Genomic DNA, 20412 nt, shown 5'->3' with positions numbered 1-20412 from the left:
GGCAATGAGGATAAGGTGCCTTTCCTATGTAGGGACACAACCGCTTTGGAACAGCCAGGATACTACTATAGGATCAGGGACATCGTGATTGGTCATATCATATCTACTGAGCTACAAAAGCTCCTCTAGCGGATACTGCATGAAGAGTTTTGTATAAAATGAAGCTGCTCATTTTCATTTCAACTGATTGGGATCTGTTTTTCTTGTTATTTCCTCCGCTTTTTTTTTGTTGCTCAGAACAGTCCTCATTTTATGAGTTTAGAGTCAGTTAAGATAAGAAAGATGATTCTTCAACTCGTGGTAATAACAGCATAAATTATGACAATGATAACAAAAGTAAGAAGATACGTGTGCTGAAATGCTTTTGTAAAAATGAAAAAAAAATTATGATAATGCTATGGCCTATGAAAAATAGCGTCATGAAATTCATGTTACTAACAATGAAAGCAAGATGATACAGTGATATTAGGAACAATAAAGCGACAATTATAATTCTTAACGTTAGAATTGACACATCCTAGGAGAAAGTTATAAGAAAGATTGTATCCACAGAGAAGATACCATCATTTAGAATACACATATCAGTAGCAACGAAACAGTCACGTGTCTTTCAAAAGAGGTAAGTTTTTAAGTCAGATTTGAAGTGTAAATGTTTCGTCAATTTTCGAGGAACACGGGGAGTACATACAAGAGGGACAATCATGCTAACTGGGGAGTTTCGTTCAAGCTTGACTAACGCTCAAACCGGCATCGTATTTGAGATAAGATATGGCTATAGGCATGGCTGAAAGAGGGTTTCCTTTGACACAACTTGTATTGTGATCTTTTGACAATTATCAGATTTGATACCTCCGTTGGAGTCTTAATCTACGAGGATCAGTTCCTTCAAATCTCTACCCGTCTCCCCTCGTCCAACCTGTACGGCTTTGGAGAGCACAACCACCGACGCTTCCGGCACGATCTCAACTGGAAGACCTGGGGAATCTTTACCAGGGATATCGGCGTTTATGTAAGTCATCGTCATGATCGTGATTACTTTTTGTAAAATTTCTCTGTCTGAAATATCAACGGTTACGTAAATGTCGTTATTCCGAAGGTTCGTTAATCCGAAATAAGGTTTGTTGACATCCGAAATGAAATAAGGTTCCTTATTCCGAATAACAATCAGTGGCGAAGCCAATGGGGGATGATATCTGTCGAGTAGTTTTGAGGTGGGAAGGGGCTGATTTATCACGACCAGGAGAGCACACAAGATCCTTTCAAAGGAAATGATCGGTACAAGCGTGTGCAATTTTTGTTTTTCTACCTGTGAGTGGCTTATTATCATCTTATAGTATTATAGTTGTAGTTACGTTGAATGATATGTAAGATTACGTTTTTATATCATTATGATATGCGTAAGGCGCTTAGAAACTATGTATTAAGCGCGGTAAAAATGCTAATTATTATTATTATTGTTATCATTCTTTTTCGTCATGCATGGCTCATTCTGATGATGATGTAGAAGAGAGGTAAGGGTGACATTATATAAAGGAAACAAATACTTCTTTTGTCCATCAATAAGACAATTACAGATTATCATTCTAGTACAATAAGTATGTTTATCCTGTGTGTTTATAGGCATGTCTATGTGTGTTCGTATGTGTATGGGTGTGCGTTTTGTTTTGCTTTTTTTAAATTTAACTTTCACTGCATAATATCCAGCCATTTTTCTTGTTTTGATTACAACACTTTAGTTTGTCGCTGAATGAAGTTTATGCCATCTTCGGAATTTAAAACATTATTCATTTCTGGATTACTCACAGGCCTTATTTCATTTTCGGATAAACGAACCTCAGGAATAACGAGGCTTGATTCATTTTCGGATTAACGAGCGTTCGAAATAACGGACCTTATTTCATTTTCGGATTAATGAACCTTCGGAATAACGAACTGTACACTGATACATGTACTACCACAGTCGCTCTCCCTCTTTTTTTCTCTCCGCTACCTACCATCCTACCTCTGACAGGGTCCAGACAACCTCTATGGCGCCCATCCGTTCCATATGGCGATCGAGAATGACGGAAACTCACATGGCGTCTTCTTCGTCAACTCGAACGCGATGGGTGAGCTCATGACTATTGTACTCTTTTCGACAACAAAATTGAATTTTTAAATAGCTGTTGTTGCTGTATATCCACACATGCGACCCCCATTGTATATCCTATTTATATCTAAGGGACAGAGTGTTGTTGCCTCCTTTTTGGGGGGGGGGGGAGGGACGGTATGGCTACACACAACCTTGCTCAGTTTGACTCGGGAATCGAACCCGGGTCCTGCCGGATCTGTATGGAGGCAGACGTGCTACCGACTGATCCAAATCGCCGTCCTCTCTGTGATTTCTGAAAGTACTGAAATTGATTTCTTGTATAGTCCTGTCAACAAGCTCATAAAATATTCCTCATCACATTTACCTTCTAGAGGTCGTCTTACAACCCACCCCTGCCTTGACATACAGAACCATTGGGGGCGTCCTCGATTTTCACGTCTTCCTTGGCCCTACCCCGGAGAACGTGATAAGTCAATATGGCGAGGTAAGTCTTTGGTTCAGGCAATGAGATACCCTTTAACTGAGGTTATTCTGTGTCTATCTTTGAAATAGCTTTACTGAATGAAAGATTGACTCAGCTACTAACGGACTTTGAGATAAACAAACCACTCTCAGGAACAGTTAAGATACCAAGTAAATTAATGGAAATATACATGTTTTTTCATACTTACGTTATTGACCACGCCCTTTTCCAATACATAGACCATTACTTGATCACTGGTTCAGTGATGTTGCCTTACGAATCTTTAGGTTCCTAACTGTGCAGGTGGAACTTCACCACTCTGGACCTTTAAGAATATAAGCAAATAATTTGCTATGTCTCTGATACGCGTGTGACTGATCACTCCCTATTCTCCATTGCACCATTAGATCATTGGTCGCCCGGTGATGGTACCTTACTGGTCTCTAGGCTTCCAGCTGTGCAGGTGGAACTACACCACTTTGAACCGCGTCAAGCAAGTCTGGTCCGATATGATTGAGGCTCAGATACCATACGTACGTTATCCCCGGTTTTTATCAATTGACTTTAACCTTATAATCCCCAAAAGCTTGTGTTTCAAAGGATATAACTTTGTTTTGGTGCTTGTAATCCTGATGCAAATACAGTCAAACCTGTCTACAGCGGCAATCCAAGGGAGACTAAAAAGATGGCCGTTATAGACAGGTGGCTGCTATATACAGGGTCTTTTTTCCGTTGAGGACGAGTCCCTGGTATACTCGGGCAGATGTCTATGGGAAATGCGTGTTGTAGCAAAATCAAACCGTCTTTAACGGGGTAAGGGGCTGTACACGGTAGGTGGCTGCTGTAGGCAGGTGGCCTCTAGGGAAGTTTAGATTGCAGTGAATTCCATTTGTTTGGGTTTTTTTTTTGGGGGGGGTTAAAAATCTAGAAAAGTTTATACATGGGAAATAACACACGGAAGAGTTGCAGGTGGTGGAGTATATCTGCCATTCCCAGTTAAGAATTTCTGCAACACAACACACAATTTGAACGTTGAACGGGAGAGTAGTGAGATGTTATTAAATAAACAGGCGTTGGCTGATAAAGAAACGGTGTATGGGGAAAGTTTGCATGCTTAAGATTTCGAATGTCAATTTTATTATATTTCATTTAAATAAAAACATAACATCAATTTTGAGAGGTTTAAGTGAAGTAGAAAAAAAAGAAAAAAAATCAATGAAAACACTTTTACCTTGCACCGTTTCAGGACGTGCAATACGGAGACATTGATTACATGGATAAACAAAAGGATTTCACCTACGACAGAAATGGAGCGTATGCTGGTCTTCCCGAGTTTGTCCAACAAGTCCATGATCACGGCCAGAGGTACATCATCATCCTGGTAAGATGACCACATACAAAATAATCATATGAATATGTTATTTATAAATATACATACACACACACATGCACGCATACGCATTTGCTTTACTTTTTATTCTTATATCGATCTATCCGTCAATCGACTCTTTGTCTTTATCTCTGTACAAGTCGGATTTGCAAAAGAGTGATGTGTGTTGCAACAAACTATCGACATATTTTGATCTCTCTGAATAGTATATGCATAGCTTGAATTATTGAGTGATGACTTTGCTTCGATTTTTAGGATAGGCCCAATGAGGTATTTCCTCTACTCATCTATTAATAAAATGCCCAGTATTCTGTCAGTGCATGGTGTATAGTAGTGTTGTTCTCTGTCGTTTTCACTTCTATCACAATATTGTCATTCTTTATGTCGTTTTCAAGGAGATGATTGGAGTAGTGGTCTTCAGAACAGTATAATGCACTAGCCGCAACCTTTGTTTGTCATTTAATGTTTAAAGGATCACATCATCAAGAAAGAGCCTGGATACCACGCCTACGACCGCGGACTGGACCCTAACGTGTACGTTTTGGCGCCAAACCGCTCAATGCCTATTGTAGGCAATGTAAGTAACGCTCATCCGGCCTTGGCAACTTGTCATGGTAAATTCTGTTTAATCGGAATTCGAACACAGTCGAAAGAAACAAACTAAGATCTTTCAGCAGTAAATGCGCTTAACTATTATGCAGATATCCCAAGAACTTGCGTTTCACCATTCACTAATTTATTTGTAAAAGTTGCACCAAGCACTTAAAAAAGCTCAGAACACACATGCACACACACACACACACACACACACACACAACTCGACTTCAACAGACACTTATACACATACAATACACTTTATACAAACATCATTTGCAAGAGTGCAAACATTTGCGATTGAAAAAGAAAAATGACACAAAGTAATAAATATAATAACACCAGATTTTATATAGACCTTGTGATCCATCCCCATGAAATGATTTTGTCCCTTTATAGGCAACACAACTAAATCGCAGCATCTACTTCGAACATAAATACCACTTACTAAAGAAGCTGCTTAACTCGCAGTAACAATAATAGTCCTGAAAATGATGTTTAAAACATATTCTTTGTGTAGTCGTATGAATTGACTAATAGGATAATGATACAAACAACAGATATCAAATTAAAGAAATAATAATAGAAAAATGTGAAATTTAATGAAATCTAGATTTTTCATGAATTTGAAGAAAAATCTATCTACGAGTGATAAGAAACTTCTCTCTGTATTGACTGTTTGACAAGGTGTGGCCGGGAGATAGTGTATATCCAGACTTCTTCAACCCCAATGCCGCTGACTACTGGACGAACCTTACACAAGACTTCCACAAAGAAATAGAGTTCGACGCTCTCTGGATTGTAAGTATTCATAGTTACTTAACTCAATTTTGTAAAAACCATTTTACTAGTCACAATCATGGTACTATGTAGACCCACTACATAGATGGAAGGACAATTAGTATGAAATGTAATATATGCTGATTAGTTTCATCACAATATCATTCTACGGTAATGGGACTTTTTTTTTTTTAATATTTGACCATTTTCTTCTTTTCCTCTCTAAATCCATATAATAACTTTTCATTACTATATTTTCATTAGGCATGCTGGGCGGTAATATTGTCAAGCAACTTTACTTATCGTGACAACCGTTGTGACAAGTTTTAATTCTATTCTTTTACAAGAAAAAATGCAATTATATTCAACAATGACATGAAAAAATTAGCGATTTGTACTTTTAAACTATTTTCTTGGGGGAAAATATCAACCATTACATAATGACACATGGCAGCATTTCCATGTGTGTCTTTGAATGTGTCATTGTATACTTCGTACATTTTTTATGCACTTACGTTCTATATTTTTGACCTTTATGTATTTGCATTACAAAAGTTTTGGAATAAATCAATTGGACTGAACTGAGCTCTTTATCTTGTATTTTTTTTTTAATGGAACATGAAACAAAAGCGAAAGAATCTAAGGAAGACATTTTGTCACCATTTGGCTTTCCTTGTTTCCCTTCCTTGTTTTATGTAAAGACAACCAAACTGCAATCTGCATTTATCACTAGTCACGGTTAAGTTGAAAAATTTTAACAAAATAGTTTACCTGTATGCCCCATTTTTAAAAATCATCTTTATGAAATATGACAGGATATGAACGAACCTTCAAACTTTCTACGAGGGTCGGTTGATGGATGCGATACCAACAGATGGAATTACCCACCGTACATACCAAGTAAGTTTTTTTTTTTTTTCTGGTCGTATTCAAAAGAGAACCTACCTTTTACTTCCAAAATATCTTTAATATAATTGAACAGTTTTAACAGTATGCGGTTAGACGTCTTTGCTGTATGGTGAAGGTTACTCAGATCATGGGTTCCTTATTTGTTCGATGTAGTCATCATTAGACTAGATGCTGTACTAAAACGATGTCTATTTCATCATGGGCGTCACCAGGGGGGGTGCGTTGGGTGCGAACGCACCCCCTTCAGATCCTTAAAAAAAAAAAAAAAAAAAAAAAAAAAATCAGTCTGCGAGCGACCTCAACGCCGGACGCTAAATACTAGTAATTACTCTTTTCTTTTTCTTTTTTTATATTTTCCACCAGGGACACACACACACACACACACACACGCACAAAAAAAAAATCGTCAGCAAAAACAATTCGCACCCTTGGTTCTGCAGCACTGTATTCTACAGTGTTATACTATTTATCGACCGTACTGTACATCCGTACGATACGGAGCACTTATACGCGTTTGCATGTACGTAAGCTACTTATATATACAAGTATGTAGGGTCTATGTACGTTACTTCTGACCAATCCATATTGCCAGCCCTAGAACGAGCCTTAGCCTCATTAAAAAAAAAATGGAAAAAAATGGAGGGGGAAGCATATCATTTTGCCCACCCCCCCCCCCCATAATTCCAGACACGAGAAGATTTTCTTATTTTTTTTTTGACAGAAAAACAAAAAGTTACCCCCATAAAACTATTGGAGGGGCAAGCATATTTTAATGTTGCCCCCCATAATCAATAATTCCCGAAGTAAGATTTTCTTGCTTTTGAAAGAAAACAAAAATGTTGCCCCCATAAAAATATTGGAAGGCAAGCGCACCAATTGCCCCACCCCACATAATCATAATTCCCGCGATGAAAAGATTTTCTTCCTTTTTTGTTAGAATTCAAGAAATCTGTCCAATTATTTCACCCAAAAGCAGTGGCGTAACTACGGAGGGGGGGGGGGGTGCGCCCCCCTCCCAATCCGCTGGTTTAAAAAAAAAAGACTTACCAAAATAGTAGTTCAAGTGTTAGTAAACTGCTTTTGAATGAAAGGGTGATCAAGAAATAAGATTTTTTCTATGATTTCTTTTAACCATAATTAAATAGGTATATAGTGTGAAACATTGTTCAAAAAGCCCGTACCCGACAAAACATTGTGATTCAGCGTGATTCCTGGTTGGCATTCTGCATAATTATAAGCAGGATGTGCGCAGTGTACTCAGTACATCCGAACGAAGAGTCGCTACAATGTTGCGCAATGTGATGTATAGAATGTACACCTTTGTACCTTCGTTATATCAAAGCTAGATCATTGATTTTGCAGTGTTGCTTTACATACTAGTCTATATAAAAATATCTTGCATTGCCAATAAAAAGACTTGACCTGGGCTAATTCCTAACTTTTCCATATACACACACACAAACAAACACGCACAATAGTTTAGGGGATGCTCTAAAGTGCAGATTTTGGACATCCTTTCCCCGCTTGGTCACTTCGACGCCACCTCGGATGAACATAAACCCACACCCTTGACTACCAGTGGCGGATCCAGGGGGAGGGCGCACCGGGCTTCCCCCCCCCCCCTTTAATTTCCAAAGCGAAAAAAAAAAATAATATAGCTTCAAACGGCAGTTTTTGGACAGCAAAATGTCAAAATTTTCAAGCTCGCATTTAGTCGTAATGCCATTCTCCTGAAGTTGCTGCCAGTAATTGCCGACAGTTGCGCCTGGTGCGCCCCCCCCCCCCTCAATTTCCAAAGCGAAAAAATATAGCTACAAACGGCAGTTTGGGGACTGTAAAATGTCAAAATTTTCAAGCTCGCTCGCTCCGTTCGCTCGCATTTAATCTTTATGCCATTCTTCTGATGTTGCTGCCAGTAATTGCCTGCAGTTGCGCCCGGTGCACCCCCCTTAATTTCCAAAGTGAAAAAATATGGCTAAGAACGGCAGTTTTTGGACTGTAAAATGTAAAATTTTCAAGCTCGCTTTCTTCGCTCACTCGCATTTAATCGTTATGCAATTCACCTGATGTTGCTGCCAGTAATTGCCAGCAGTTCCGCCCGGTGCCCCTCCCCCTTAATTTCCAAAGCCAAAAAATATGGCTACAAACGGCAGTTTTTGGACTGTAAAATGTAAAATTTTCAAGCACGCTCGTTCCGCTCGCTCGAATGTAATCATTATGCTCTCCTTATATTGCTGCCGGTATTTGCCAGCAGTTGCGCCCGATGCGCCCCCTTAAATTCTAAAGCGAAGAAATATAGCTACAAACGGCAGTTTGTTTGTTTTTTACTGTATGATGTCAAAATTTTCAAGCTCGCTCGCTGGCTCGCTCGCATTTAATTGTTATGCCATTCACCTGATGTTGCTGCCAGTAATTGCCAGCAGTTGCGCCCGGTGCGCCCCCCCCCCCTTAATTTCCAAAGCCAAAAAAAAAAAAAAAAAAATATGGCTACAAAAATATGGCTACAAACAGTTTTGGACTGTAAAATGTCAAAATTTTCAAGCTCGCTCGCTCGCTCGCATTTAATAATTGTTATGCAATTGTCCTGATGTTGCTGCCAGTAATTACCGGCAGTTGCGCCCGTTGCGCCCCCACCCCTCCTTTATTTCCAAAGCGAAAAAATATGGCTCCAAATAGCAGTTTTTGGACTGTAAAATGTCAAAATTTCCAAGCTCGCTCTCTTCGCTCGCTCGCATTTATTTGTTATGCCATTCACCTGATGTTGCTGCCAGTAATTGCCAGCAGTTGCGCCCGGTGTGCCCCCCCCCCCTTAATTTCCAAAGCAAAAAAATATGGCTACAAACGGCAGTTTTTTTAACTGTAAAATGTCAAAATTGTCAAGCTCGCTCGCTCGCTCGCTCGCATTTAATTGATATGCAATTCTCCTGATGTTGCTGCCAGTAATTACCGGTAGTTGCGCCCGTTGCGCCCCCACCTCTCCTTTATTTCCAAAGCGAAAAAATATGGCTCCAAATGGCAGTTTTTGGACTGTAAAATGTCAAAATTTCCAAGCTCGCTCTCTTTGCTCGCTCGCATTTGATTATTATGCCATTCACCTGATGTTGCTGCCAGTAATTGCCAGCAGTTGCGCCCGGTGTGCCCCCCCTTAATTTCCAAAGCAAAAAAATATGGCTACAAACGGCATAATGTCAAAATTTTCAAGTTCGCTCGCTCCGCTCGCTCGCATGTAGCCGTTATGCCATTCTCCTGATATCGCTGCCAGTAATTTGTCGTTTCACACCGTCATTCCATAATCCATTTATAGGGGGTACAACCCCCTCCGGCACTTCCACACCCTCCCCCCACCCTTGCTCGCTCCCTCGCATACTACCCCCCCCCCAAGATTAAATCCTATCTACGCCGGTGCCCTTTCCCCGCTTGGTTTCCCTCAAAAAACAGTAAAAATCTAGGGATTGAGAGCTTCCTATGTTCCAAATGTCTGTCCAAAAAATCTCGTAAACATTTAGTGTCAAAACGCACCCCTCTTGAAAAAAAGCTGGTGACGCCCCTGTTCATGAAACACGTATAGTTTCCCCACTAGGTGAGTGGTGACTGGATTATCCATTTATTTTGTCGTATTGCATATTGTGTATTTCTAATACGATTATCAAGAATTTGCATATGATAATAGTCGTTTGCATGTTTATAGCACTTGGACTTGCTTTATCTATCTCTTGAACGGCAGGTATGTATATCTTTACATGCATGGAAATGACGAATGCTTTGTATTGATAAGAAAAACAACTGTGTACATTTAAGCCATTTGCCTGTATCCCAGCATTTCCATTGTACAGTATATATAGATTCCAATATAACTCGATACATTTCTTCAATTGATTTTGTGTCATATTCTTGTATGAAATAAGAATGCACAAATCAAATCAAATCAAATCAATCAAATCAATATTCATTGGTAATGCAGGGATGAATGAAATGGAAAGGCACACAACCAGCCTATCGATTACTGCGGGTAGGCTATCCCTATTTTAAAAGATGAGTGTCTTACGAGAGAAAGAGATTTTCTTAGTATTTGATAATGTAATGCTGTTCCGCGTCTCAAGACTAACATCGCGCCTGTCACATCAGAGATGATTCTGTATCATTTTCTTCCTTCTATAATTACAATCTACTTGCTTTCAATAATTCCAGGATACAGATGGTGTATCAGACTATTTCGCGTTTTTTGTTGTTCGCGTATAGGCCTGTATTATATATATATATATATATATATATATATATATATATATATATATATATGTGTGTGTGTGTGTGTGTGTGTGTGTACATGAGTGTTGTGTTTCCGTGCGTGCGTGTGCGTCTGTTTGTTTGATGTTTTATTACGACAGTTACTAAACACTGAATTGTCTCTTTCAGAATTGATTATTGAGGAGAATCAGATCTTTACGAAGACCATTTGCATGGACTCCCATCACTACACGGGGGAACATTACAATCTCCACAGTCTCTACGGGCATTCTATGAGCCAAGTCACCCACGAGTAAGTCAGGTTGTTGTTGTTGTTTTTATTGCAAGCTTGTCCTTTTTTTAAGTAAATAGTATAAGATGTCACATTGCAAAATAAAGTCATTCTGACGACAATCTCATTTTTCCTTTCTCAAGATGCAGAGACCATGCACCATCCAATGATACGAGCCACTATAGTGTCTTGGAGAAGTAATCAACACGACTTGCAATATGCCCATTTGGGATGCTTTGTGTCTATAACTGGTCAACTGACGATATTGTGATCTCTCTGTAAATAATGCCTTTTGTTGGGAAGTCGCCCAGAACTGGATCCCCTAACTTCTTTTTTTTTTTTGGTCAATGTGGCGGAAATTATACAGTATGTCCCCCCCCCCCCCCAAAAAAAAAAAAAAAAATATATATATATATATATATACAATCGGATTTTTGTATTGATAACCCCCAATATAATTCAACCATTTAAATGCCACTTCAGCGTCTTGAAATATAACATCTAGCTTTATTTTTCGCAAAACCCCATTTAATTTTGGTAAGCGGTCACAGAGAAATATGGATTGTTGTAAAGCATGTCATGAGTCTGATTCTTGCAAGTTTAGCACTTGGATGCTCTTGGAACTGCATATTAATGTGTAAACACAATAGACAGAACTTTGAGGGAAAGGATTCCTGACATGCTCTACAAAAATCATCTTTTCTCTTTGATCTCTGAAGCAAATTGAATGGGGTTTTCTATATTGTGTGGGCAATGAGTTATAGTTTCATACCCTGATATTGTGTTTGGATTGATTAATTATTTTTAAAGTTATCGTGGGGGGGGGGGGACATACGGTATAATCAGTATGCAGGGTAGGCTGTAATGACATATTAATGACTATTCATGTAAAATATTTGCAACCCTTCCTGTAAATGTTAGAAGGTTCAACTATCATTTTCCCCTCTTTTATCAACTCCATCTCGCCCGTCGCAGATCGTTGAAGACCATCTTTCCGTCTAAGCGTAGTCTAGTGTTCAGCCGTTCCACCTTTCCTGGCACCGGAAAGTATGCTCAACATTGGCTGGGCGACAACCAAAGCATCTGGGAACACTTATGGTGGAGCATTGTGGGTAAGGAGATGAAATCCCATGCCATCGTGTATTTTCTATGATAGTCAGACAGATAGATATATTCAGATAATCTTATGTATTTGTAACACCCAAAGAAAAGAGGTGCACACAAAATGGGCTTGCAGCACTTAATAATCACAATAATGATACCGATAAGAAGAAGAAGAAGAAAAAAAAAAGAAGAAGAAGAAGAAGAATGCTAATGACAATAAGAAAAAGATAATTGGATCATGAGCAAAGGGGAGCATTTATTGTCTTTTACACCACGGATTAATCATGTCTATAATAATGCTTCCTTTCAATCCCATATGCACTATTATACAAGGTACTTTGTTTTGCACGTCAGCAGATAAAAGCATTTAGCTCAAATTATGTAGCGATGTGTTCATCACACTGCCCCTCTGTATATATTTGAATGAGCTTTTTGCAGTACGTCAAGACATTATTCAACAAGGTCGGGCGACTCTCAATTCGTTATTATGATACGCCCTAAAACGCAAGAGGCGCAAAGTCATAAGTTACAGTGTAACCATGGTAACTATTAGTTATGACACCTCTTGTCCGAACCAAGGCTTGGTACCATCATTGTTCGTATTTTTTTAATTGCAGGAATGTTGGAGTTTAACATGTTCGGAATGCCGTATGTAAGTACAAGAATCCATTTGTATCAATGAACTGAAAATACCATAATGAACGCACAGATTCATACATACGGCTCTGTGGAAGATTGATAGTATTCTTTCGAAGGTCCCGAAATAGGAGCATAGCGCAATGAGGGGTCATTATCGTATTGTAATTGTGTAACTGCTTAGATATTCATCACGAAAACAAACAAAAACAGACTCGTAGCTATGAGTTAGACGCTCTTGTAGAGTAGAAGCCATGGTCAACATTGCAAAGATTTATAAAGATTTGTATATATGCTGTCTTCATTTTACCTTATCGATACGAGAAATGTTGAAGGTCCTGTTTACCTTTGGGAGCAGTGATTTAAAAAAAAATGTTCAAGATGTCACTTTTGATGCACATGGTGTAGGTCAGTTGTATCACAAAATATCCCAACATATAAATGTTCTGCAACAAAGGCTATAGAATATAAGGAAATATCATTATTTTTTTCAATAAACCATATAACTGTAGACGGTTTAGTCAGGAGGCATTTTTATTGTAACTATTGTTCATATTTTGTATATTTAACAAAACTTACCATCGATTATACTGGTTCAAATTTTTACATTGGTTGTTTCTACCGTAACTCACACTTTAGAACTATTTTGAAGCACTAATGCTGGATTTGTGTTTCATCTGCAAATGGTAAATTATGCCTTTAAAGACATTTACAAATGCAAACGACGAGATCAGACTTCATCCCTCTTACAGAATAAGATATCTTTTTAAAATTTCTTTTAACCATAATTAAAGAGGTATATAGTGTTAAACATTGTTCAAAAAGCCCGGATTCGCAAAAGATTGTGATTCAGCGTGATTCCTGGTTGGCATTCTGAATATAAGCAGGATGTGCGCAGTGTACTCAGAACATCCGAACGGCAAAAAGAGTCGCTGCAATGTTGCGCAATTTGATGTAGAATGTACATCTTTGTGCCTTACGCTTCGTTATATCAAAGCTATAGATCATTGCTTTACATACTAGTCTATATTAAAATTCCTTGCATTGCCAATAATAAGACTTGACCTGGGCTATTTCCTAACTTTTCCAGGTACATAAGCACGCACACACACAAACACAAACAATTTGGTGATGCTCTAAAGTGCAGGTTTTGGTCACTTCGACGCCCCCTCGCTGGTCATACCTCCCCAAATCATAAACGTAAACCAACACCCTTGACTACCAGTGGCGGATTCGGAGGGGGGGGGGGGGGGGGGGGGGACTCACCGGGCGCCCCCCTCTTAATTTCCAAAGCGAAAAAAAATATAGCTACAAACGGCAGTTTTTGGACCGTAAAATGTCAAAATTTTCAAGCTCGCTCGCTCGCATTTAATCGTTATGCCATTCTCCTGATGTAACTGCCAGTAATTGCCAGCAGTTGCGCCCGGTGCGTAAAAATATAGCTATAACGGCAGTTTTTGACTGTAAAATGTCAAAAATTTCAAGCTCGCTCGGTTCGCTCGCTCGCATTTAATTGTTATGCAATTCTCCAGATGTTGCTGCCAGTAATTTGTTGTTTCAAACCGTCATTCCATAATCAATGTAGAGAAAACTTACAATGTTGCTCAATAAGTGTTCTGTGGAATGTATCACATTCCGTTATGTATAGGCCCTATTGCAGTCCCCATTAAGTTTGCAGACTGACAGCACGCAAACGCACACACACACCCACCCACACACACACACAAGCATACACACCCTCAAAATTACTTTCCACGAGGTGCCCCCCCCCCCCCAATGTCTTGACCCACGGTACGCCACTGAATCGAGGGAAAGTCATCATATGAATATAAACAGCACACTTGAAGCTTACATACCGTGTGAGAACAAAAACAAGAACTAATGGTACAGATTGCAGGAATGGATTAGGCCGTGATTGAAATATGTGATAAGCGCGGTTTCATACCAAATCACTCTTGCTGCCATTCTTAGATTGGTGCCGATATCTGCGGGTTCTGGGGAAACACGACGTACGAGATGTGCTGGAGATGGACACAGCTTGGAGCCTTCTATCCGTACGCCAGAAATCACAACGCAGATGGTTGGGGCGTGAGTTTTAAGTTGTTGTTGTTGTTGTTTTCTCTTATTTCGATTTTCCCGAAAGTTTGTAAGTTTTTCTAATAATGTTAACTAACACGTACATGTATTCTTCTGTCCTAACGTTAATGTATAAGACACATACATTGATAAGTTGACGGGTAAGAGAAAGAAAAGCTTGCGTGTTACCTTCTCGTGTTATTATGAGTATTCTTGCTTCCACCCGTTTACAGGACTGTACTATGATAATATTACCATATACATGTACAGATGTATATCACCTAATTAGCAATCATTGATCCAGACGATGCAATTCTCAAGTGTAGGGCCTAAATAGATTAATTCTTTTTCCAGTCACCTTTGGCTCTTAATTGCTGTTCTTTTTTTTTTTCTTTTTCTTTCTTAGCCTCAACATCCACCCGTGTTTGGCCAGGAATTTGTCAATATGACGAAAAATATTTTGGAAGAACGTTATCGTCTGCTACCATTCCTCTACACTCTTTTCTACCACGCCCACCTAGACAGCGCCACCGTCGTTAGGCCACTGGCCAATGAGTAAGAATACAATTTTCTCCCTCTCTCCACTCCGCCCACCCCCCCCCCCCCCACGCACACACTCACACTAATACACGCACCGACACTCTTTATTTCTCTCTGTCTCTTTCTCTTGTCTCCTGTTTTGTTTTTGTTTTTTCAGTCTAGTTCGCAATCTCTACGTTAGTCCTACCCTTTGTGGTGACAAAAAGGATTAACAACTTAAATAGTCGGTGTCTGGCTTAGAAAAAAAAAAGTTTTGGAGAAAAATCCGATTAAGACCTATATGATAGTGCTCAGCTTGGTAATTGCACTTGGCAAAATGCTCTTCATTAACACTTACTTTGCGATTTGTAAATTTATCAACATCCCATATTTCATCATGATCATTAATTCATGATAATTATCTTTTATTTCAATCAAAATATTATAATTCTATGCTCATCATATTGTCGCGAACGTTTTTAGAAATGTAAGAAAAATGAATAGAAATTGACATGACTATACTGGCCATATCCACACAAATTAATAAGTAGTATGATGAGAACAAGGAGAAGAACTAAAGCAAATTTCTTATAGTGAAGACGATGACGAAAATTGACAGAAAATCTTGTGTTTCCGCAGGTTCCCCACAGACCAAATTGCACTGGACATCGACCGCCAGTTCCTTTGGGGTCCCTGCCTCATGATTTCACCTGTTCTGGAAGAGGTAATCAGATATAAGAGTTACCTTGGTAGCTATGCCTTTCACCTAGCACTTATATTGGGTAATTATTAAACACACACACACACACACACAGACACACACACACACGCACACACACACACACACACACACACACACTCATGCATACAACTAGAGACACGTTGGTATTATACTGCTGCTTCCCATGCATCCACAAAAGAAAGATCACTCATGCCAAAACCTTTTCTTAAACTTGAGAGTTTAGTTGATTGATACATTTTAGAGGATAAGTGCAATAAACCAGTCATTTGTTTTTACTATTCGGGATCTACCTAGAAAAGTACCACTTGCAATTAAAATATCTATATTTTTATACAATTTGACAGTATTAGTATTGTCTAGTTCTAGTTTATCCTTTTCAACAATGATGTATTGCTATCCCAATGAACGGTTTAAAGGAATATCAGCATTTGTATGTCTTGTCAGTCCCATGCAGCTAATATACTACGCTAATAAAACAAATTTTTATATGTAATTATGAGAAAGTTTCTCGAGGGCCGAGCTTAGTGTTGTAAAAAAACATAAAACAAAACGGAGAACGCAAATGGCAAAATTTAATGTATTGAACTAAGTGGCAGTTAGATCCTACATCATTCTTGGTAGAGGGAGCATTACCCTTTCAGTTTGTTTTGTTAATTCGGTCAATCTTTCAATTCCTTACGTATTTTCGCCTCCTGGATGGATATTTCAACACAGGGAGAGACAAGTATTGACGCCTACTTTCCCGACGCAAGGTGGTTTGACTACTTCACGGTAAGTATCACATGAAGCCACCAAGAAAGCCTGATAAAAACGGCTGAGATAAGTTCGTGATTTCAGGCAACTTGTCATTCTCCAGGCTCTAAGCTTTTAATCACGTGAAATTTGTTCCTTCCTTACCACAGGCGGTATACAAACTGGCCATTAGATAAGCCCATCAGCTTTGAGAAATGGACCTCAAAACACTGCGCGGAGTATTATGTTTCAAAAAGCAAAAAGCTCAGTATTTTAAAATTGTTTAAAAATTTGAAATTAGGACAAGAGGTAGTCAAGAAATCAGAGGTTCACTTTCCAAGCAACCCCCAATTTTTACATCTTTCATCAAGATGACATTCTTTTTGGCATTTTTTTCTCGGCTTTAGGGTTTGGGACATTCATATGGCCATTTAGGCTTCGAGTCACAATCATAAGTTGTCCTTCTTTAGAATATAAAAGACAACGACAAACAAGCAAAGAAAAAACCTTAACATTGCTTAATGCTTGGGAAAAGCCTAAACAAAGCAAGCAATTTCCTTTGTCTAATTTGAGTCTTTTACATCTATTTTGTGTAGATGGCTAGTTTGGTCTAATTAGGTGATACGCTATCAGCGTATCACCTATTGTGATTGTCAAAATCTCTCTTTATTAGGTGATACGCTATCAGCGTATCACCTATTGTGATTGTCAAAATCTCTCTTTATTAGGTGATACGCTTTTAGCGTATCACCTATTGTGTTTGTCAAAATCTTCCTTTCTTTCTTTTTATTCTTCTTTCTTTCTGGCACATTTTGTGTCGTGAATATCTCAACATTGACATGACGGAATAACATGACATTTTCAGTCAACATGTCTCATGTCAATATCTAGCCACAATAAGGTTTTCATGACAGTAACGTATCTATGACGTCATCTAGGCGCCATTTTGTGATTTTCGGACATGTTACAGGATCGATCATAACTTCATAACTAAAGGACATTTCAGTATCATATTCGGTGGACATAAAGTTCAGGTCACGCTCTATCTTACATTTTAATGCTAATTACCTAGGGCATCATTATGAGCGCGTTAGCGCGCGTCAAAGTTTTTAAATGCTTAAAACGACATCCCAATGGGAAATCTCGAAGTTTCAGACAATTTTAAGCGTTCCGCGCGTTCGCGTCCGTCCGCGCATTTCCGCGCGCAGTGCGCGTAAGCAACATGAAAATGCACATTTCTTGACGGATTTGGATTCCTGATACATTAAGTAACAATATCCATTGATTTCCGATCAATTTCGACTTATAACAAAGGAATGCGCTGGCGTCAAAGTTGAAATTTCTTGTGCGCGTCTATGTGGAAATATAGCGAAAAACATGTCTTTGTTTATTTCGCCATAGCTCTTTAAAACGTCAGGTGACCCTATGTTTTTATTGCATATTACAAAAGCATATGAATTGAAAATAACGTTTCAAGTATCAATATTTCCCTAAATACATTATGACGTCATCATATCATCATCTGAAATCAAAAAAGTGGAATTAATTTTTTTGAGGTACTGTTTCTGACATTCATTTGCTCGTATCTCTGTTGTTTAAGCTCATAATTATCCCAAATTCAGATATGTTGTACTTTGAACAATTGCCTTTCAAGTCCAAGTCATGGTTTTGAAATTTGATGACGTCATCATACCTTAAATTGTGATTAAAGGTAAAGATGCAAAATCGGACAAGTTTACGTGTAATGTCTATGGGAGGTGATTTTTTTTAAAACCATGCATTGACTTGACAACGTTTAAGCACATTTATCTCAGCTGATTTTGCTTCATTTCCTCTGAAACTGAAGTATGTTGTAGCTGAGACAATAAGCTTCAGTAATCATGCATTTTATTTTTTGAAATCTCATCATCAGGTTGACAATTTTGCAGTTTAAAACTGAAAATGAGAATGGAATGTGGACAAAACGATTCCCGATTCAGCTTTCACATACATAAGTTTACGTTGCTCATATTTTCTCGCCGAGACGTATGGCCGAGTGGTTAAAGGCGACGTCTCAGAGACGTGAAGTTGCGGGTTCGAACCCCACAAGATCACGAAACAAAATACTTAGCTATTTTACTTTTTTTTTCAATTTTGTATTACATATTCGTCCATGTAGAAATCACGTTCGTATATAAACGCACCTATACACACACACAGACACACAGACACACACCATATCCCTCTTTTTTGTGTTGGAGACCACATTGCTTCGACTGCTGCAAAATTTTGCAGGCTGACTTTGTCAAACCGATCATAGTATGTAATGACGACGACGGAGGTGTTGTACTTTGAACAATTGTCTTTCAAGACCATGTCATTGTTTTGCACTTTGATGACGTCATCACACTGAAAATTGTGATTAAAGGCAAGGTATCAAAACCAGCCGATTATAGGCTTTATGTCTGCGGCGCGTATTTTTCCCAAGTTACCAGAAATGGCATAGCGACATCAGTCGTTACAAGGCCGCATTTCTGTCTAGCAATGCAATACATGTTCACGCGGCCACGTTAGTTGAGTGGGCATTGACTTTCCCCCTGTTATATCTATACATTGTTTTGTTTTTTTTTGTCTTATCATTTCCGTGGATGACCCGTGGCCGAGTGGTTACAGAAACGGTTTCGCATGCACGCTCAATATAACTTCAAGGTGCCTATATCACATTCTTTTCTTTGTCGATCACAGATGACTGTCATCTGATGACCACAAGCGTATCACCTAACTCGTCCTCAATGTGACGAGTTTTCATGTCTCGTTTCTTTTTATTCTTCTTTCTTTCTGGACAATTTTGTGTCATCAATATCTCAAGAATGACATTACGGAATAACATGACATTTTCAGGGAACATGTCTCATGACAATATCTAGCCACAATAAGGTTTTCATGACAGTAACATATCTATGACGTCGTCTAGGCGCCATTTTGTGATTTTTGGACCATGTTACATGATCGATCATAACTTCATAACTAAAGGTCATTTCTGTATCATTTTTTGTGGACATAAAGTTCAGGTCACGTTCTATCTTACTTCTTTTGATGCTAATTACCTAGGACATCATTAAGTGCGCGTAAGCGCGCGTCAAAATTTTAAAAGGCTCAAAACAACTTTCCAATGGGAAATCTCGAAGTTTCAGACAATTTTATGCGTTTCAAACAATTTTGCGCGTGCGCGTCCGTCCGCGCATTTTCGCGCGCACAGCGCGTCAGCAACATGAAAATACACTTTTTTTGACAGATTTGGATTCCTGATACTTTGAGCAACAATATCCATTGATTTCTAATCGATTCCTACAAATAACAAAGCAATGCACTTGCGTCAAAGTTCAAATTTCGCCTGCGCGTCTATGTGCAAATATAGTGAAAAAACATGTCTTTGTTTATTTCGCCATAGCTCTTTAAAACGTCAGGTGACCCTATGTTTTTATTGCATATTACAAAAGCATATAAATTGGACTTGACGTTTCAAGTATCATTATTTCCATAATTACATTATGACGTCATCATATCGTCATCTGAAATCAAAAAAGTGGAATTAATTTTTTTGAGGTACTGTTTCTGACATTCATTTGCTCGTATCTCTGTTGTTTAAGCTCAATATTATCCCAAATTCAGATATGTTGTACTTTGAACATTTGCCTTTCAAGTCCATGTCATGGTTTTGAAATTTGATGACGTCATCATGCTTTAAATTGTGTTTAAAGGTAAAGACGCAAAATCGGACAAGTTTACGTGTATTGTCTATGGGAGGTGATTTTTTTAGAAACCATGCATTGACTTGACAACGTTTAAGCACCTTTATCTCAGCTGATTTTGCTTCATT

At 38.6% G+C, this 20412-nt stretch overlaps 1 protein-coding gene across 1 annotated transcript in view; it reads left to right on the top strand.

Annotated features, from left to right (window-relative positions):
* Positions 1-20412, top strand: part of LOC139710385 (sucrase-isomaltase, intestinal-like) — a 49925-nt gene that overhangs the window by 14187 nt on the left and 15326 nt on the right. The window contains exons 4-18 of the mRNA XM_071622303.1: positions 841-1009; positions 2012-2108; positions 2464-2576; positions 2963-3088; positions 3802-3936; positions 4418-4522; positions 5227-5340; positions 6135-6219; positions 10642-10765; positions 11720-11856; positions 12466-12500; positions 14456-14572; positions 14967-15115; positions 15719-15803; positions 16536-16592. Coding sequence (XP_071478404.1) covers positions 841-1009; positions 2012-2108; positions 2464-2576; positions 2963-3088; positions 3802-3936; positions 4418-4522; positions 5227-5340; positions 6135-6219; positions 10642-10765; positions 11720-11856; positions 12466-12500; positions 14456-14572; positions 14967-15115; positions 15719-15803; positions 16536-16592 — 1648 coding nt within the window. The remainder of the gene's footprint in view (positions 1-840; positions 1010-2011; positions 2109-2463; positions 2577-2962; positions 3089-3801; positions 3937-4417; positions 4523-5226; positions 5341-6134; positions 6220-10641; positions 10766-11719; positions 11857-12465; positions 12501-14455; positions 14573-14966; positions 15116-15718; positions 15804-16535; positions 16593-20412) is intronic.

Source organism: Diadema antillarum, unplaced genomic scaffold, assembly GCF_040938485.1.
Source record: "Diadema antillarum isolate AM-2024a unplaced genomic scaffold, OU_Dant_1.0 scf00000038, whole genome shotgun sequence".
NCBI classification, from domain to species: Eukaryota; Metazoa; Echinodermata; class Echinoidea; order Diadematoida; family Diadematidae; genus Diadema; species Diadema antillarum.
This window is presented reverse-complemented; position numbering and strand designations above follow the sequence as displayed.